General features: G+C 47.0%; 1 protein-coding gene across 4 annotated transcripts in view; it reads right to left on the reverse strand.

Annotated features, from left to right (window-relative positions):
- Positions 1-21,569, reverse strand: part of tanc1a (tetratricopeptide repeat, ankyrin repeat and coiled-coil containing 1a) — a 271,496-nt gene that overhangs the window by 141,841 nt on the left and 108,086 nt on the right. For 2 of the 4 annotated variants that reach the window (XM_072474748.1, XM_072474739.1), the window contains exon 4: positions 8,228-8,413. The exons of the other annotated variants lie outside the window; for them this stretch is intronic. In XM_072474748.1, the coding sequence (XP_072330849.1) occupies positions 8,228-8,413 (186 nt within the window). The remainder of the gene's footprint in view (positions 1-8,227; positions 8,414-21,569) is intronic. 4 annotated transcript variants of the gene reach the window in all.

Below are 21,569 nucleotides of genomic sequence, written 5' to 3' on the forward strand. Positions count from 1 at the left end.
GATGAAGAGCTGAGAAAAATGTGAATTCTTTGTTTCTATGAGCGGCATGGTGGTTAGCACTGATGCCTCTTAATGCCAGGGACCAGGGTTCAATTCCAGCCACGGGTGACTGTGGGGAGTTTGCACTTTCTCCAGGGTCTGCGTGGGTTTCCTCCGGGTGCTCCGGCTTCCTCACACATTCCAAAAACGTACAGGTTACGTGGATTGGCCTTGATAAAATTGCCCCTTAGTGTCCAGGGATGTGCAGGGAGAGTGGGTCTAGGTGGGGTGCTCTTTCAGATGGTCGGTGCAGACTCGATGGGCTGAATGGCCTCCATCTGCATTGTAGGGGTTCTAGGATGTAGTGTTCTCCATACATCCAAGTATCCCACCTCTTCACAAAACGCCCACAGAAGAATTCGCTGAGGTCAACTCCACAACGCGGAGATGCCGGCATTGGACTGGGGTGGGCACAGCAAGAAGTCTTACAGCACCAGGTTAAAGTCCAACAGGTCCATTTGGTATCACTAGCTTTCAGAGCGCAGCTCCTTTATCAGGTGAGTGAAGACTTTGGTCACAAACTCTGAGAATGATTTGGAGGGCCTTACACATTCATTATTAAAACAGATTCTCCATAAACAAGACTCCTTAATCTCACATCTATTCCTCCTTACCCTTCAACACAGTACTCCACCTTGAAGGGAATATTTTTATTGACCAAAATTACTACACCCCGACTACTGGTCGAGAACGAGACGAAGAAAACCGGCACCACCCATCCAGCTTTAACTTTTATGTATTCCTCGTCATTCAAATCAGTCTCCTGTAAAAAGGCTATGTCAACTTTCTCCTTTTTAAGGAAGTACAGGATTTTTTCCTTTTGATAGGATGATGAATTCACTGCATATTCCAGGAACATAGTTTAAATTTAGCCATTGCATAATCCACCAGAAGAAATATAGGATAGAATTTACACGCCACATTTGGACATGCACCAAAACACACCTCCCCATTTCAAGTCACACCAGAGGCACCATAAAGTCCCAACAGCATTCTTTTCTCAGATGAGAGACCTGTCTGCACCATTGCAAGGATTCAGTCAACACCGTACAAACCCCAACACAACAAAAATACAAGAAAATCGTGACCACAATATTCTACGGGGACATTTTTCAACACAAGTGAGGACCTGTAAGGCCATAACCGTATGAGCAGCATGGTAGCACAGTGGTTAGCACAGTTGTTTCACAGCTCCAGGGTCCCAGGTTTGATTCCCGGTTGGGTCACGGTCTGTGCGAAGTCTGCACGTTTTCCCTGTGTCTGCGTGGGTTTCCTCTGGGTGCTCTGGTTTCCCCCCACAGTCCAAAGGTGTGCGGGTTAGATGGATTGGCCATGCTAAATTGCCCTTAGTGTCTAAAACATGTTAAGTGGGGGTTACTGGGTTAGGGGATAGGGTAGATACGTGGGCTTCAGTAGGGTGCTCTTTGTAAGGCCGGTGCAGACTCGATGGGCCAAATGGCCTCCGCCTGCACTGTAAATTCTATGATTTTATACCGCTATCATCAGGAGACATACTCCACGAAAAGGAGATGAGATCAGCCAAAAGGAGAAAGGAAGTGCATTTTGGGCACACCCATGAAGACCAAAATCTTTCATCCACCTCCTGGCAATGGTGCCACTCGATTCTATCATGATTAAAGAAAATATAGTAAACAACCAGTGTTACTATCATAAAGATATGGATAAGAGGAGAAAATGACAGATAACTGACATGCGGCACAGCTATCAGCAATGAAGGTCCCCGAGATCCCGGACAATAAAACAATTCAGTACTGCTCAATTGTTAACACCTCCCAATAAACATGATATATGACAAGATCAGACAAACGGTATTATAAACGGGGAGAAAGTCCAAATTTTTCAACGACCTGCAGACAGTCGGTCCAAATCCTCGTCTTCTATGGACTTTACGAATGGCAAGGCACTAGCCAGATTATCGAAAGTCTTAACGGAGTTGTCAGATATCATCCTCGGGGGTGCACAATAAAGCAGGGCCTTTTATCTCCAACACTTAACCAAAACTTTTCTAGGAACACACTATGGAGCATTAACTCCCAGATTAGGCAAGCATGTGCCACGCAAACAGGATAAAAGGATTAAAAAAGGAGTATGGCCAGAGCTCGTGGAAAAACTGCTCTTCACGTGATATATCCTCCTGCCCCCCCACCTCCCCTATTTATCCGCCCCCCACCTCCCCTATTTATATCTTTTAACCAGGTTCAGTCTGCCCAGGAGTTTTGGTTTTCAACCCTTACTTTCCTTTTGTTTCCTTAGAAACCGAGAATTAATTACCTCTTCAGTTCAATTTCTGTTTTCAGTTAAGCCTCAAGTAATACAAACTTTAAAAACACAGATTCCCTCACAATTGCACAAGCGACAAATAGATAATTCAGCTCAAATGGATCATTCGGTTCAACTAGTTTATGTCAGCGTTTCTACACCAAGCAAAAAAATAGTTTTAAGCACATACACACTGTTCCAAGATCCTATTTACCCCTTTGGGCTCCATTGTGGTCCAATGGCAACACTTTCATCTCAGAATCTCACTTTAGGAACTCACAATCAAAGGATACAGTACAAAAAAATATGCTCATGTCCAGCTCTTTACGTTAGCACTGCAAGTCTTTTCCCTTCAATCGGTTATTCAATTCCCTTTTACAATTCAATCTACTCCCATCACCCTTTATTTAAAAAACATCCAGTCACCCCCGATTCATTTGCCAATCGTCATAAATCTGGTCACTGAACCTCCTGCCACACTAACAGTTTCTCCTTATTTAATCTATTAAACCTTTATGATTTTTAACACCCATTATATATTCCGTCATAACCTTCACTGCTCGAAGGAGAACAACCCAAGCCGCTCTAGTCTCTCCAAATCCTTTTACCATTCTAGTAAATCTCAACTGCACCTTCTCTAAGGACTTGACATGCTTCCAAAGTGTGATGCCCAAAATTGGACAAAAGTATTTCAGCCAAAACCTAAACACTGATAAGAATACAAGAATCAGTAGGAGTGGGCCATTTGGTCTTTTGAGCCTCGTTGCTATCTCCGTAGAGACTGTCAACTTTTAAAAATAAATTCAAACTTCCAGTTGACAGTGGAAAGAATGACAATAAGACTTCACTCTTTACGACCTTTATTGTAATAACCCAACTAAATGTATTATGATTAAACACTATTTTTTGTAGCCAATTGGGGCAGCACGGTGGCACAGTGGTTAGCATGGTTGCCTACGGTGCTGAGGACCCGGGTTCGAATCCTGGCTCTGGGTCACTGACGTGTGAAGTTTGCACGTTCTCCCCGTGCCTGCATGGGTTTCACCACCACAACCCAAAGATGTGCAGGTTAGGTGGATTGGCCACGCTAAAGTACCCCTTAATTGGAAAAAAATAATTTGGGTACTCTAAATTTATTTTAAAAACATTTTTGTAGCCAACATACTTTACTTTAAATTACAGAAAAGAACTTTCCCACCAAAAAAAAACTAACCTAAAAAACCCAGGTCACAGTTGTGCTTTATACTATCCCTTAAGTAGTCATTTGATTTTCTCAGATGAAGCCCAATGTGTTTCTTAGCTCCCGAGGATATATTTCCATTCCTCTCCCAGCCTGGTAACATTTAAATCCAGAACTGTCATTTATCCAAATCCAGAACTGTCAAAAGAGCTGGTCATTGACTTCAGGAAACAAAGTACTGTACACACCCCTGTCAGCATCAACGGGGCTGAAGTGGAGATGGTTCGCAGTTTCAAATTCCTAGGGGTACACATCTCCAAAAATTTGTTCTGGTCCACCCACGTCGAGGTTACCACCAAGAAAGCACAACAGCGCCTATACTTCCTCAGGAAACTCGGTATGTCCACATTAACTCTTACCAACTTTTACAGATGCACCATAGAAAGCATCCTATCTGGCTGCATCACAGCCTGGTATGGCAACTGCTCGGCCCAAGACCGCAAGAAACTTCAGAGAGTCATGAACACAGCCCAGTCCATCGCACAAACCTGCCTCCAATCCATTGACTCCATCTACACCTCCCGCTGCCTGGGGAAAGCGGGCAGCATAATCAAAGACCCTTCCCACCCGGCTTACTCACTCTTCCAACTTCTTCCATCTGGCAGGAGATACAAACGTCTGAGACATGCACGAACAGACTCAAAACAGCTTCTTCCCCATTGTTACCAGACTTCTAAACAACCCTCTTATGGACTGACCTCATTAATACTATATCCCTGTATGCTTCACCCGATGCCGTTACATAGTGTATCTTGTGTTGCCCCATTATGTATTTTCTTTTCATATACTTAACGATCTGTTGAGCTGCTCGCAGAAAAACTTTTCACAGTACCTCGATACACGTGACAATAAACAAATCCAATCCAATCATTCACGGTGATGGTTTCTCTGGTGATCCTCACTCTACCACAAGCTAGATGAATCTTCCAGCCTCATTGCAAGTCCTCATGAATTTTGGCTACTCAAGTTCCCACACACATTCATGCGTGATTATCCATAAAGTTTTTTTTGGCCTCTAGCTGTTCCCTCTCTCTCAGGCAAACTACCTATACTTTGAGGGATCTCATAGAAACCCGTCCCATCTTGAAGACAAGAGATAGATAGGTTGATTAATAAGGGGATCAGGGTTTATGGGGAGAATGGGGATGAGAAAAATATCAGCCATGATTGAATGGCGGAGCAGACTCAATGGACCGAGTGGCCTAATTCTGCTTCTATGGGCTGTTTAGCACAGGGCTAAATCGCTGGCTTTGAAAGCAGACCAAGGCAGGCCAGCAGCACGGTTCGATTCCCGTAACAGCCTCCCCGAACAGGTGCTGGAATGTGGCGACTAGGGGCTTTTCACAGTAACTTCATTTGAAGCCTACTTGTGACAATAAGCGATTTTCATTTCATTTCATGTCTTGTGGTCTCAAAACCCATGTCAAAGTGAATCACATTAGATTTGTCACCTGTTTCAAGGTACAGCAAAAAGTGTTCTGCATATAGTCCAGGCAGATCGTTCGATGCATTAAGAAAAACATAGGAGGGGTGGCACAGTGGTTAGCATTGCTGCCTCACAGTGCCAGGGACCCAGGTTCAATTCCGCCCTCGCGTGACTGTCTGTGTGGAGTTTGCACATTCTTCCTGTGTGGATTTCCTCTGGGTGCTCCGGACAGTCCAAAGATGTGTAGATTAGGTGAACTGGCTATGCTAAATTGTCCCTAGGTGGGATTTATGGGGATAGGGTAGGACCTCAGTAGGGTGCTCTTTCAGAGTTGGTGCAGACTCAATGGGGCGATTAATTAATAGAAAGCAAAGAGTGGGGATTAATGGGTGTTTCTCTGGTTGGCAATCAGTAGCTAGTGGTGTCCCTTAGGGATCAGTGTTGGGCCCACAACTGTTCACAATTTACATAGATGATTTGGAGTTGGGGACCAAGGGCAATGTGTCCAAGTTTGCGGACGACACTAAGATAAGTGGTAAAGCAAAAAGTGCAGAGGATACTGGAAGTCTGCAGAGGGATTTGGACAGGCTAAGTGAATGGGCTAGGGTCTGGCAGATGGAATACATTGTTGACAAATGTGAGGTTATCCATTTTGGTAAGAATAACGGCAAAAGGGATTATTATTTAAATGATAAAAAATTAAAACATGCTGCTGTGCAGAGAGATCTGGGTGTGCTAGTGCATGAGTCGCAGAAAGTTGGTTTTCAGGTGCAACAGGTGATTAAGAAGGCAAATGGAATTTTGTCCTTCATTGCTAGAGGGATGGAGTTTAAGACTAGGGAGGTTATGCTGCAATTGTATAAGGTGTTAGTGAGGCCACACCTGGAGTAGTGTGTTCAGTTTTGGTCTCCTTACTTGAGAAAGGACGTACTGGCACTGGAGGGTGTGCAGAGGAGATTCACTAGGTTAATCCCAGAGCTGAAGGGGTTGGATTACGAGGAGAGGTTGAGTAGACTGGGACTGTACTCGTTGGAATTTAGAAGGATGAGGGGGGGATCTTATAGAAACATATAAGATTATGAAGGGAATAGATAGGATAGATGCGGGCAGGTTGTTTCCACTGGCGGGTGAAAGCAGAACTAGGGGGCATAGCCTCAAAATAAGGGGAAGTAGATTTAGGACTGAGTTTAGGAGGAACTTCTTCACCCAAAGGGTTGTGAATCTATGGAATTCCTTGCCCAGTGAAGCAGTAGAGGCTCCTTCATTAAATGTTTTTAAGATAAAGATAGATAGTTTTTTGAAGAATAAAGGGATTAAGGGTTATGGTGTTCGGGCCGGAAAGTGGAGCTGACTCCACAAAAGATCAGCCATGATCTCATTGAATGGCGGAGCAGGCTCGAGGGGCCAGATGGCCTACTCCTGCTCCTAGTTCTTATGTTCTTATGATTGGCCTCCTTCTCCACTGTAGGGGTTCTATGACATATGATAAATACACAATGTAAATGCATAGACATAGGGTGAAGCATACGGAGTATAATGCTAACAGTAGAGACGATGTGAAGAGAGAGCAGTTCAGTCCATAAGAGGATCATTCAAGAGTCTAGTAACAGCGGGGAAGAAGCTGTTTTTGACTCTGTTAGTGCGAGTTCTCTTTTGTATATTCAGCCCGATGGAAGAGGTTGGAAGCGAGAATAACCCAGGTGGGAGGGTTCTTTGATTATGCTGTCCACTTTCCCAAGGCAGCAGGAGGTGTTGACAGAGTCAATTAATGGGAAGCAGGTTTGCGTGACGGTGTGGGTTGTGTTCACGACGCTGTAGTTTCTTACGGTTTTGGGTTGAGCAATTACCGTACCAGGCTGTGATGTAGCCAGATAGGATGCTTTCTATGGTGTATATATAAAAATTGGCAAGAGTCAATGTGGATATGCCAAATTTCCTTGCGTTTCCCGAGGAAGTATAGACGCGGTTGTGCTTTCTTGGTCATAGCATCCACGTGGGTAGAGCAGGACAGATTGTTGGTAATGTGCACACCTCGGAATTTGAAGCTGCGAACTATCTCCACCTCAACACCATTGATGCAGACAGGGGTGTGTACGACACTTCGCTTCCTGAAGTTTATGACTGGCTCCTTAGTTTTGCTGACATTGAGGGAGAGATGGTTGTTGTTGTTGTACCATGACACTTGGCTCTCTAGTGCCTTGTGTCCATTAGCTTTGTATCCAGGTAGAAATACTGATCATCTACCTTCAAGAACTCTCATCTTGGAAGTAAAATGAAAGTTTCAAGTATAACTGTTTATGCTATGACACTCAATGCTTTCCCAGGACTTGAGACCAGTAGTCTAACCATCATAAACAGAGAAGCTGCTGCCATTGTCTTCACAAGAATGATCACATTCCACCTTCTTTCCTGCAAAACAACCAAATTCTCCCTTTAAACTTTAATAACTAAGCCACTCATGCTTGTTATCAGACAGACTTTAGAGCAGGTCAATGGCCCCCTTCATTTTCTCCAAATTAAAGACAATTGTAACAATTTTATAAACATTATTGTAACAACCTGCAGATCATGGCTGATCTTATTGTGGCCTTAATTCCACTTTCCTGCGATTTTCTTTTCTCCCAATAACCCTCAAGTCCCCTACAGAGCATTTAACGTCAAAGACCCAGCCTCAACTGCATGCTGGGATACAGAATTTCAAAGAGTAGTAACCCTGAAAGAAGAAATTATTCCTCATTTTTGTCTTAAATGAGGAATTTTAAAACCGTGCCCCTGGTTCAGGATGAGTGCAACTCCAACAACACTTAAGATGTTTGACACCATCCAGGACAAAGCATCTGATTGGCATCCCATCCACAAATATTCATTCTCTTCACCACAACGGTGGCAGCTGTGTCACCATCTACAAGATGCACTGCAAGAGCTCACCAAGACTTCTTAGGACCTTGCAAACCCATGACCACTACCATCTAGAAAGACAATCGCAGCAGATATGTGGGAACACTAACAGTTGGAAGTTTCCCTCCAAGTCACGTCCCCATCCACACTTTGAAATATTTTGCCAAACCCTTCACATGGCCAGGTACCAGAGAACTATTCCAACAAGGGATTAATCTTTCAAAAACTGGCCAGAAGAAGTTAAAGCAGAACCTGACCAGATGTAAAGTTTTTTATTGAGCTCCAAATGCAGCATTTCCACAGCTATTAAAGCATACCTTTGGTCTCTTATTAAAAATTTATACCTGGGGACCTTTTGCCTGTCCATGCATGCATCGTAAATGGCTGGCGAGGCAAGAGTGGCGAGGATGGCAGCGACATGGACACTCCTTTAGACACATTTATTTTGTATATATTCTCTTGCATGGGAAACTGGCCAGAACCACCATCTGAAATGCCAACTTGCCCAGAACGGTCAGAGTAGGAATCGCCTGTTGAAACCAAACAGTGTACTGTAAACATTTGCTAAAAAAGGAGACCGACAGCAGAATAGATCTAAATAGTTTAAATATGTCAAAAAATAAACTGGAACAATTGGAGGAGGAGGATGAAAGGAGGTAGACACAGGAGGGAAAGAAGGACAGGGATAAGTAGGAGATGTGGGCGGGGGGCGATGGAAGGTGTAGGAGAGCAACAGGACACTTAACAATGAGAGTCAAGAGATAAGTGAAAGAGAAATGGAGAGAAGATGACAATGGTGCAAGGAGGAAGGGAAAGATAAATGCTAATGAAAGGAAGAGGAATAGTAGCCCATTGAACCGGTTGACCCGGTTCTGCTATTCAATTAGAATGTAGCTGGTCTGTAGTTCAACAATACACATCAGCCTCTTCTTCATATCCCTGGATACCTTTACCTAAAAAAAAAAATCAAGAGTTTAATTTTGAAAATTCTAACCGACTTACCATCCAAAGTATTTTGGTGAACAATTCTGGATTTCCACAATCCTGTGTATGAAAAGGTGCCTTCCAATTTCACTCCTAACTAGTCTAGCTCTAATTTTTACATAATTCTACAATGGTTCTCAATTCAACATCAAAGGAAATAATATGCCCATATCTACCCGACTGAGTACCAATACATGGATAAAAACAAATTACTGCGGATGTTGGAATCTGAAACCAAAAGAGAAAATGCTGGAAAATCTCAGCAGGTCTGGCAGCATCTGTTGGGAGAGAAAAGAGCTAACGTTTCGAGTCCAGATGACCCTTTGTCAAAGCTAAAAGACATAGACAGTGGGAGATATTTATACTTTAAGGTGAGGGAATGAAAGAGGAGTTAGCCACAGAAACAAGGGAAAAAAGTGCTAATAGCAACAGAAACCAAGGAAACGAGTGCTAATGGCAGTCCCCAGAGAAAATAAAAGGTGTGAAAGGCTAAACAGCAGAGAAACTAAAATCAGGGGGCAAGCTGTGACAGATGTAGGGGGAAGGGGAAAGCAAAGGGGAGAAAAGGTAAGGAGAGGGGGAGGGATAAGATGGGGGGGGGAGAGAATATATTTAAAGAAAGACAAGAAAGAAATAAAAGGTAAAAGACAAGATAAAATGAAATGGAATGAAAACAAAGGGGTTGAGGTGGGATAGAGCTAATCATTTGAAGTTGTTGAATTTGATGTTGAGACTGGAAGGCTTAGGGTGCCTAACCGGAAGATGAGATGCTGTTCCTCCGGTTTGCGTTGAGCTTCACTGGAACATTGCAGCAGGCCAAGGACAGACATGTGGGCATGGGAACAGGGTCTTGGCAAGCAACAGGAAGGCAGGTTCCTGACTGCGTACAGACCGAAGGTGCTCCACCAATACATGGGGACTGGATACTGCAAAGGCTGTGGTCCTGACAATATCCCGGCAATAGTATTGAAAACTTGTGCTCCAGAACTGGCCGCACTCCTAGCCAAGCTGTTCCAGTACAGATACAACACTGGCATCTACCCGGCAATGTGGAAAATTGCCCAGGTGTGATCAGTACACAAGGAATCGGACAAATCCAACCCAGCCAATGACCACCCTTTCAGTCTACTTTCCATCATCAGCAAAGTGATGGAAGGAGTCATCAACAGTGCTATCAAGCAGCACGTACTCAGCAATAACCTGCTCACGGACGCTCAGTTTGGGTTCCACTAGAATGGCCACTCCTGACCTCATTACAGCCTTGGTTCAAACATGAACAAAAGGAGGCTGCACAGCAGCAGAGTGGTTAGCACTGCTGCCTATGGCGCTGAGGACCCGGGTTTGAATCCCGGCCCTGGGACACTGCCCGGGTGGAGTTTGCATATTCTCCTCACGTCTGCGTGGGTTTCGCACCGACAACCCAAAGCTGTGCAGGTTAGGTGGATTGGTCATATCTTTTAATTAAAACAGTAAAAAATATATGCAAGGCCAAACGGTACAAACACTAATTTTGTGATAGAGAAACTGGGTACCCTCCCCTCAGTGCCAATGTATGGGGAGGGGAGGGGGGGGTGGATATTAAAACAGTTCACAACACGTTTCTACAAAAACAAATGGTACAAGCACTAAACTTTGCGCTGAAGAGACCAGATACCCTCGTCTCTGTACCAACAGAAGGGAAAGGAAGGGGGATGGGGAGAGAGGGGAAAGCAGCGTGGTGCGGAGGGAGGGAGTCGAAGTGTTGGTGAAGGGTGGGGGGGGGGGCAAACAGGGCACTGCCTGAACTATCTACGGAGACAGAAAAATAAAAGAACCTTCAATTATGATGTGTCAGGTTCCGGGAGTCCCCCAGAGGGGGTGAGGGGCGACAGTGTCAGGCACGAGTGAGACCCGCACCCCACTACAGAGCGTTTTGTGCACCCTGTGCTCCCAACACTGGGCGGCTGACAGCCTTCGGACAGTCGCCCTTCGGGCCCGAATCCTCCACCACACTGAGTGCGGTGGGCGACACGGGCCCACTAACCAACTCAGGGGCTGCCTTGATCCCGCCATCGGGATCATCAACAGACGGGATCTCCTCAGGCTCCTCCCAAGGCTGGCTAAATTGCCCCTTAATTGGAAAAAAAATAATTGGGTACTCTAAATTTAAAAAAAAAACATGGATAAAAGAGTTGAATGCCAGAGGTGAGGAGCAAGTGACTGCCCATGACATCAAGGCAGCATTTGACCACGGAGGAGGTTTGTGCAGGGGGTCGGGATTGAAGGCGCTAGCAACAGCACGCTCCCGATGGCCCCGGGGAAATACTCAGAGTCCAGTAGTAATAGTTTTGTTGAGAATTTGGAGGCAGTTTCGGCCACACTTCGGGTTGGGGGCAGGGTCAAGGGAAATGCTGATTCGGGGGAACCACAGATTTGAGCCAAGGAAGTGGGATGGAAATTTTTGGAGATGGGAGGAGAAAGGAATTAGGACACTAAAAGATTTGTGTCTTGGGGGTCGGTTGGTAGGATTGAAGGAGCTGGGAGCCAAGTATGGGTTGGAGCAGGGGGAAATATTTAGATACATGCAGGTTCAAGACTTTGCCAGAAAGGAGATACAGAGCTTTGATTTGATTTGATTTTCATTGTCACATGTGCCGAAGTACAGTGAAAAGTATTTTTCTGCAGCCAAGGGAACGTACACAGTACGTACATAGGAGACAAAAAGAATAATCAACAGAGAACATTGACAAATGGTACATCGACAAACAGTGATTGGTTACAGTGCGGAACAAGGGGTCAAACAAAGCAAATACATGAGTGAGAGCAGTCATGAATAGTGTTCTTACAGGTAACAGATCAACCCGGCAATGTGGAAAATTGCCCAGGTGTCAGTACACAAGGAACCGGACAAATCCAACCCAGCCAATGACCGCCCTATCAGTCTACTTTCCATCATCAGCAAAGTGATAGGAGTCTTCAACAGTGCTATCAAGCATCATGTAAGCAGCAATAACCTGCTCACGGACGTTCAGTTTGGGTTCCACTAGGGTCACTCAGCTCCTGACCACATTACAACTTTGGTTCAAACATGAACAAAAGGGGGCTGCACGGTGGCACAATGGTTAGCACTGTTGCTTCACAGCTCCAGGGTCTCAGGTTCGATTCCCGGCTTCGTTCGCTGTCGGTGGCGTCTGCACGTTTTCCCAGTGTCTGCGTGGGTTTCCTCAGGGCCCTCCGGTTTCCTTCCACAAGCCCCGAAAGATGTGAATATTAGGTGAATTGGACATTCTGAATTCTCGCTCAGTGTACCCGAACAGACGCTGGAGTGTGGTGACTACACTAGTGTCACACGGGAGGGTTTAAACTAGTATGGCAGGGGGGTGGGCGCGGGAGCAATAGGTCAGAAGGTGAGAGCATTGAGGGATAACTAGGGAATAGGGACAGTGTGGCTCTGAGGCAGAGCAGACGGGGAGAAGTTGCTGAACACAGCGGGTCTGGTGGCCTGAAGTGCATATGTTTTAATGCAAGGAGCATTACGGGTAAGGCAGATGAACTTAGAGCTTGGATTACTACTTGGAACTATGATGTTGTTGCCATTACAGAGACCTGGTTGAGGGAAGGGCAGGATTGGCAGCTAAACGTTCCAGGATTTAGATGTTTCAGGCGGGATAGAGGGGGATGTAAAAGGGGAGGCGGAGTTGCGCTACTTGTTCGGGAGAATATCACAGCTATACTGCGAGAGGACACCTCAGAGGGCAGTGAGGCTATATGGGTAGAGATCAGGAATAAGAAGGGTGCAGTCACAATGTTGGGGGTATACTACAGGCCTCCCAACAGCCAGCGGGAGATAGAGGAGCAGATAGGTAGACAGATTTTGGAAAAGAGTAAAAACAACAGGGTTGTGGTGATGGGAGACTTCAACTTCCCCAATATTGACTGGGACTCACTTAGTGCTAGGGGCTTGGACGGGGCAGAGTTTGTAAGGGGCATCCAGGAGGGCTTCTTAAAACAATATGTGGATAGTCCGACTAGGGAAGGGGCGGTACTGGACCTGGTATTGGGGAATGAGCCCGGCCAGGTGGTAGATGTTTCAGTAGGGGAGCATTTCGGTAACAGTGACCACAATTCAGTAAGTTTTAAAGTACTGGTGGACAAGGATAAGAGTGGTCCGAGGATGAATGTGCTAAATTGGGGGAAGGCTAATTATAACAATATTAGGCGGGAACTGAAGAACATAGATTGGGGGAGGATGTTTGAGGGCAAATCAACATCTGACATGTGGGAGGCTTTCAAGTGTCAGTTGAAAGGAATACAGGACAGGCATGTTCCTGTGAGGAAGAAAGATAAATACGGCAATTTTCGGGAACCTTGGATAACGAGAGATATTGTAGGCCTCGTCAAAAAGAAAAAGGAGGCATTTGTCAGGGCTAAAAGGCTGGGAACAGACGAAGCCTGTGTGGCATATAAGGAAAGTAGGAAGGAACTTAAGCAAGGAGTCAGGAGGGCTAGAAGGGGTCATGAAAAGTCATTGGCAAATAGGGTTAAGGAAAATCCCAAGGCTTTTTACACGTACATAAAAAGCAAGAGGGTAGCCAGGGAAAGGGTTGGCCCACTGAAGGATAGGCAAGGGAATCTATGTGTGGAGCCAGAGGAAATGGGCGAGGTACTAAATGAATACTTTGCATCAGTATTCACCAAAGAGAAGGAATTGGTAGATGTTGAGTCTGGAGAAGGGGGTGTAGATAGCCTGGGTCACATTGTGATCCAAAAAGACGAGGTGTTGGGTGTCTTAAAAAATATTAAGGTAGATAAGTCCCCAGGGCCTGATGGGATCTACCCCAGAATACTGAAGGAGGCTGGAGAGGAAATTGCTGAGGCCTTGACAGAAATCTTTGGATCCTCGCTGTCTTCAGGGGATGTCCCGGAGGACTGGAGAATAGCCAATGTTGTTCCTCTGTTTAAGAAGGGTAGCAAGGATAATCCCGGGAACTACAGGCCGGTGAGCCTTACTTCAGTGGTAGGGAAATTACTGGAGAGAATTCTTCGAGACAGGATCTACTCCCATTTGGAAGCAAATGGACGTATTAGTGAGAGGCAGCACGGTTTTGTGAAGGGGAGGTCGTGTCTCACTAACTTGACAGAGTTTTTCGAGGAGGTCACTAAGATGATTGATGCAGGTAGGGCAGTAGATGTTGTCTATATGGACTTCAGTAAGGCCTTTGACAAGGTCCCTCATGGTAGACTAGTACAAAAGGTGAAGTCACACGGGATCAGGGGTGAACTGGCAAGGTGGATACAGAACTGGCTAGGCCATAGAAGGCAGAGGGTAGCAATGGAGGGATGCTTTTCTAATTGGAGGGCTGTGACCAGTGGTGTTCCACAGGGATCAGTGTTGGGACCTTTGCTGTTTGTAGTATATATAAATGATTTGGAGGAAAATGTAACTGGTCTGATTAGTAAGTTTGCAGACGACACAAAGGTTGGTGGAATTGCGGATAGCGATGAGGACTGTCAGAGGATACAGCAGGATTTAGATTGTCTGGAGACTTGGGCGGAGAGATGGCAGATGGAGTTTAATCCGGACAAATGTGAGGTAATGCATTTTGGAAGGGCTAATGCAGGTAGGGAATATACAGTGAATGGTAGAACCCTCAAGAGTATTGAAAGTCAAAGAGATCTAGGAGTACAGGTCCACAGGTCATTGAAAGGGGCAACACAGGTGGAGAAGGTAGTCAAGAAGGCATACGGCATGCTTGCCTTCATTGGCCGGGGCATTGAGTATAAGAATTGGCAAGTCATGTTGCAGCTGTATAGAACCTTAGTTAGGCCATACTTGGAGTATAGTGTTCAATTCTGGTCGCCACACTACCAGAAGGATGTGGAGGCTTTAGAGAGGATGCAGAAGAGATTTACCAGAATGTTGCCTGGTATGGAGGGCATAAGCTATGAGGAGCGATTGAATAAACTCGGTTTGTTCTCACTGGAACGAAGGAGGTTGAGGGGCGACCTGATAGAGGTATACAAAATTATGAGGGGCATAGACAGAGTGGATAGTCAGAGGCTTTTCCCCAGGGTAGAGGGGTCAATTACTAGGGGGCATAGGTTTAAGGTGAGAGGGGCAAGGTTTAGAGTAGATGTACGAGGCAAGTTTTTTACGCAGAGGGTAGTGGGTGCCTGGAACTCACTACCGGAGGAGGTAGTGGAAGCAGGGACGATAGGGACATTTAAGGGGCATCTTGACAAATATATGAATAGGATGGGAATAGAAGGATACGGACCCAGGAAGTGTAGAAGATTGTAGTTTAGTCGGGCAGTATGGTCGGCACGGGCTTGGAGGGCCGAAGGGCCTGTTCCTGTGCTGTACATTTCTTTGTTCTTTGTTTGTTTGTTCTTTGTTGACTAGGGGATTTTCAGTGCAGTGTTAATGTAAGCATACATGTGACACTAATAAAGATTATTATTACTACTCGATGACGATATTTCATGGGCTCTGTTGTCAATGTTGAGAACTCCCAGGGCCACTCCCTCCCGATTATACACCACCTGTGATGGTTGTCCTGCTGGTTGGGCAGGATATAGTCAGGATAGTGACAGAATATCCAGGAGACGGACTACGGTACGATTCGGCGACTATAGCTACGTCAGGCTGTTGCTGGGCCGGTCTGTGGGACAGCTCTCCAAACTTCGGCGCAAGTCCTCAGATGTTAATGAGGTCTCTGCATGGTCCAATGGGCATGGTGTGCTTTTATCAATGCCTAAATCGATGTCAGGTGGACCATACAGCGTAGTTCCATTCTTATTTCCTCGGTTTGATACAATGGAATAACTTGCTCAGCCATTTCAGAGGGCAGTTAGCCACATTGATGCGAGTCTAGAGTCGCATGTAGACCAGGCTGGATCAGGATGGCAGATTTATTTCCACAAAGGATATCAGTAAACAAGTTCTCTCTCCGCAGATGATGTCAGACCTATTGAGATTGTCCAGCATTTTCTGTTTTTGTTTCATATTTACAGTGGGATTCTATGATACCAGCATCTGCAATAATTTGCTTTCATCTTAGTAAACCGGACGGCTTTTAAAACCCAGTAAGTTTCATGGTCATTAATGAGACTTTAGTTTCATATTTTTATTTAATTATTTGAATTTAAATTCCCTCTAGCTGCCATAGTGGGATCTGAACACCAGGCTTCTGGATTATTGGTTCAGTAATATCACCCCTATTGTACTGGTCCTGTAAAATTGCATTATTTAGTTTGTATTTCTAATTTCTTACACAAGTTCATGTATAATATTTTACTGTTGTTTTTTTGATATTTTGCAGCAATAACTATGATAATGGCAATAAATGGACGTGGCTGAAGTCAGAAATCTTCAGATTACGCAACCAGATTACGCAATTCATATTGTGGCAGGTGCCTACTCCAAGTGAAAAATCTGACAGTGATTTTATTGTGTAATTTTCTCATTACTAACTGGTGCAAAGTCATTGCTCTCATTGTGACCCAGTGCAATCCTCAACACGAGATTTATTCTAATACCACTCCATTGTGACCCAGTGCAATCCTCAACACGAGATTTATTCAAATACCACTCCATTGTGACCCAGTGCAATCCTCAACACGAGATTTATTCTAATACCACTCCATCTAAGTGCACCACCGGCAGACAGGAATACCCGTTCCAACTTATTTAGAAGCTGTGGACAAAGAATTCTAACACAGTGATGTTAGTGTGAAGACCTGACAAATTGAGCTCCCACCCACAATTAATTTTCAATATTCCTAGGGCAATCCACCAGAGTAATAAAAAGGAAGACATGCCATAATCAGTGTACTCCTAATAATTTGAAGTCATCTTCCGTGCTGAAGTAATGGAATTATCAATAATTTGAATTAATGCATTTAGCTAACCTAGAAAAGAACCCTGGAAAATAAGAAGATAGCTAAAACTTTCTGATCAGTTTTTTGTTAAGTAGTTTCAAACCAAGTAGACAGTAATCAGAAAAATTAAACGATCTTTAGGTTTGTGTTTTGAAAAGGGGCCCATGCCTCACAGGAGAACTTATGTAAGATTTGCTCAAACTTTGAATAACCCATTTCTATGTTACTAAAGTGGCACATAGCGACTCACATCTAAATTAAATAACACCCAACAATTTTAAGATACATAAAGTTACACGTTAAGTGACTAGCGAGACGGGACTTCAGGTGGCGGCCATGGAGTGAGTGGTCGCATATGCAGCTCACACTCATGGTGGTCTTTTTGTGGCCTTTACGCCGGTTTGTAGCAGGAATTTTGTAGGAAAAGGTTGCAGAAGTGAGAGAAGAGAGTGACCCCTAGTATATGGAGCTGCGGTCCAGACATGCCCAGAAAAAAAGCAAACCAGTTGGTTGAGGCGACTGAGGAGCGGCAACGCATGGGGAGATGGCGGACGGGCAGGGTACGGCCTTGCCGGTTCAGTGGTCAATGGACCAGATGGTGAGCTTCCTGAATGAGAAGTTCACCCAACAGCAGAAAGATAGTTTGGAGGAGCTGACCCGGGCAGTGGACTCGAACAAGGCAGTGGTTGACCGCGTGACGAGACTGACAGCCCAGGGTTAGGCGATCCAGAGGTTGGAGGAGCTGGCGGGGTAAGAATGAGGAACAGTCCACCTCGACAGCAGCAGAGATGGGACTGATGCGAGACCAGCAGAAGCGACTGCTGGAGAACGTGGAGGACCTGGAGAACCGTTCTCCTAGGCAGAACATCCGGATTGTGGGCTTGCAGGAGGGAATCGAAGGAAAGAAGCGAATCGCTTTTTTCTGGGAAGATGCTGGAGAAGCTGCATTTGTTCGGCCGTTGGAGGTGAATCAGGCCCACAGGGCGCTGATGCGCAAGCCCCAGGGGGCGGGCCGCCGAGGGCGATGGTGGTACGATTGCATCGGTTCCTGGATAACGAACTTATATGAGGAGGGCAGGCAGACAAAGCGATGCACCCGAGAAGGCGTCGAGATTCAGGTGTTGTAACCTGCTCGCCTATGGGTGAACGATGGGGGCCAGGAGCTGTACTTTGGCTCGGCTGAGGACACAGTGGACCTCATGAAGGCGAATGGACTGGCAGGAGAAGGAAGACCTTGAACTTTGATTTAGGAGAAATGAAGTGCATGTATGGTACTGTAAAAAACTTTGGGGGGTTTTGTTGTTTGGGATTCTTTCGTTTTTTCCACTTTTCTAATTTGTTTGGGGTTAGGCTGGTTAAGGGATGAGGGGTGGGTCACTGTGTTTGGACCGTGGGAGGGATTGTTTGTTTGTTTTTTACTTCTTGCCTTTGTTTTGACTGCTTGCACGAAGACCGGGAAGGGGGGAATTAATGGGGGGTAGGATGCTAGGCGCCATGGGCGGGGGCTGCAAGGCTAGCTGGGCATGCTAGTTCACGGAAGCAAAGTGGGGGGGGTGAGCTGAAGGTCGATGTGGGGGGAGGGGGGGGGAGGGAGAGAGAGAGATGGGGACTTTCAAAGCGGGGGAGGAGGGTTGATGACAGTTGTTGCCTGAGGGCAGGCCAGGGGAGGTGCGGGACATGGGCCTGGCCTAGGAGATGTGATGGTCGATTGGCGGGGGTGGGGGAAGGGTGCCCCCCCACACTCCCCCGACCAGGCTGGTCACATGGAACGTTCAGGGACTGAATGGGCCAGTCAAAAGGGCCCGTGCGTTCGTGCACTCAAAGTGGACGAGGCCATGTTGCAGAAGACACATTTGAAGGTGGGAGATCAGATTAGGTTAAGGAAGGGATGGGTTGGACAGGTGCACCATTCGGGGTTAGACAACGAGGGGGGTGGCGTTCTTGGTTAATAAGCGGGTTGCAGACTTCCGGGTGCGGCGATGACCAGCTAAGTCGCACCTTTCGGCAGCTCCCGGTGGAACGGACTTTTGGGCTCTTAATAAGAGCCCCAACGGCAATTTTAACGGCTAAAAGCACTGTGCGGTAAACCAGAAGGGAATCCCCCCTGGCCACGGATGGAAAAAGGAGAGGAAAGTGGCCGGATTGCGGTGGGTCCTTTAGAGCAGCGGCAAGGAAGGCAAGCAAAAACCTAGATGGGCCCTGAACAACACAAGTTCTTGAAGCGCTGCGTGGAAGAACTTAAAAAGGAGATGAAGGAGCAACTGTTGGCCCCGATATTACAGGCGATTGAAGGGCTGAAGGATGAGCAAAAGACCCAGGAGCAGGAGCTTCGGGTTGTGAAGGCAAAGGCTGCCGAGAACGAGGACGATATACAGGGCCTGGTGGTGAAGACGGAGATGCACGAGGTACACCATAAAAGGTGTGTGGAAAGGCTGGAGGTGCTGGAGAATAAGGCGAGGAGGAAGAATTTAAGGATTCTTGGTCTTCCCGAGGGTGCAGAGGGGGCGGACGTCGGGGCATATGTGAGCACAATGCTGCACTCGTTAATGGGTTCGGAGGCCCCGACGGGTCCGTTGGAGGTGGAGGGAGCCTATCGAGTTATGGCACATAGACCGAGGGCTGGAGAAATTCCCCGAGCCATAGTGGTGAGATTTCTCCAATATAAGGACAGAGAGATGGTCCTCAGATGGGCAAAGAAAACTCGGAGCAGAAGGTGGGAGAACGCGGTGATCCGCGTATATCAGGATTGGAGTGCGGAGGTGGCGAGAAGGAGCGTGAGCTTCAATCGGGCCAAGGCGGTGCTTCATAAAAGGAAGGTCAAATTTGGAATGCTGCAGCCGGCAAGACTGTGGGTCACACATCAAGGGAAACACCACTACTTTGAAACGGCGGATGAGGCATGGACATTTATTGTCGAAGAGAAATTGGAATAAGTGGGTTATATTAAAAAAAAAGAACGTTTGAGACAAAGTGGTGGGGCGAATATGGGGGGCGAAGAGGGGGGAAAAAGGGGGGAAGAGGAGAGATAATTTTTAAGTTGTTAATCCTGCCACCCGGTAACTTTTCTCTCTTCCCCTTGTTGTGGGGGAGGGAGGGAGGGAGGTGGAGGAGCTGGGGGCGTCGGCCATTGGGGGCGGGGCCAAAAGGGAAGCGCGGGCTTTGTTCCCGCGCTATGATAATTATGGCGGGAACAGGGAAGCAGGAAGGAGGGGGCGTCGCACAGTGCGAGCCGAGGTCACGGGGGAAGCCGAGGTCGGCCAGAGTTTGCTGACTTCTGGGAGCAACATGGGGGGTGAAATTACGCTAGTGGGGGATCTAGCGGGGGGGGGGGGGGGCGTTAACTGGGTTGCTGCTGCTGGGGAGAAGGGGGAGATGGTATGGGGTGGGGTGGGCGGGGGGGACGCCACCTGGGGGGGGACACAGCTACGTGGGAACCGGGTGAGGAGCTGGTTAAAAAAAGGGGATGGGTAGTCGACAGGGGGGGGGGGGTAAAGAGCCCCCCAACCCGGCTGATCACGTGGAATGTGAGAGGGCTGAACGGGCCGATAAAGAGGGCACGGGTACTCGCACACCTAAAGAAACTTAAGGCAGATGTGGTTATGCTACAGGAGACGCATTTGAAACTGATAGACCAGGTCAGGCTATGCAAAGGATGGGTGGGGCAGGTGTTTCATTCGGGGCTAGATGCGAAAAACAGGGGGGTGGCTATACTAGTGGGGAAGCGGGTAATGTTTGAGGCAAAGACCATAGTGGCGGATAGTGGGGGCAGATACGCGATGGTGAGTGGCAAATTACAGGGGGAGGCGGTGGTCTTAGTGAACGTATATGCCCCGAACTGGGATGATGCCAACTTTATGAGGCGCATGCTAGGACGTATCCCGGACATAGAGGCGGGGAAGCTGGTAATGGGTGCAGATTTTAACACGGTGCTGGAACCAGGGCTGGACAGATCGAGGTCCAGGACCGGAAGGAGGCCGGCAGCAGCTAGGGTGCTTAAGGACTTTATGGAGCAGGTGGGAGGAGTAGACCCCTGGAGATTTAGTCGACCTAGGAGTAAGGAGTTTTCGTTTTTCTCCTATGTCCACAAAGTTTATTCACGGATAGACTTTTTTGTTTTGGGAAGGGCGCTGATCCCGAAGGTGACGGGGACGGAGTATACGGCCATAGCTATTTCGGATCACGCTCCACATTGGGTGGACTTGGAGATAGGGGAGGAAAAAGAACAGCGTCCACCCTGGAGAATGGGCATGGGACTATTGGCGGACGAGGGGGTGTGCTTAAGGGTGAGGGGGTGTATTGAAAGGTACTTGGAACTCAATGATAATGGGGAGGTCCAGGTGGGAGTGGTCTGGGAGGCGCTGAAGGCAGTGGTTAGAGGGGAGCTGATATCAATCAGGGCACACAAAGGAAAGCAGGAGGGTAGGGAACGGGAGCGGTTGCTGAAAGAACTTCTGAGGGTGGACAGGCAATATGCGGAGGCACCGGAGGAGGGACTATACAGGGAAAGGCAAAGGCTACATGTAGAATTTGATTTGCTGACTACGGGCAATGCAGAGGCACAGTGGAGTAAAGCACAGGGTGTACAGTACGAATATGGGGAGAAGGCGAGCAGGTTGCTGGCCCACCAACTGAGGAAAAGGGGAGCAGCGAGGGAGATATGGGGAGTGAGAGATGAGGAGGGAGAGATGGAGCGGGGAGCGGAGAGAGTGAATGGAGTGTTCAAGGCATTCTATGAAAGATTATATGAAGCTCAGCCCCCGGATGGAAAGGAGAGAATGATGTGTTTTCTGGACCAGCTGGAATTTCCTAAGGTGGAGGAGCAGGAGAGGGTGGGACTGGGAG

This window comes from Scyliorhinus torazame, chromosome 2, assembly GCF_047496885.1.
Source record: "Scyliorhinus torazame isolate Kashiwa2021f chromosome 2, sScyTor2.1, whole genome shotgun sequence".
Taxonomy (NCBI): Eukaryota; Metazoa; Chordata; class Chondrichthyes; order Carcharhiniformes; family Scyliorhinidae; genus Scyliorhinus; species Scyliorhinus torazame.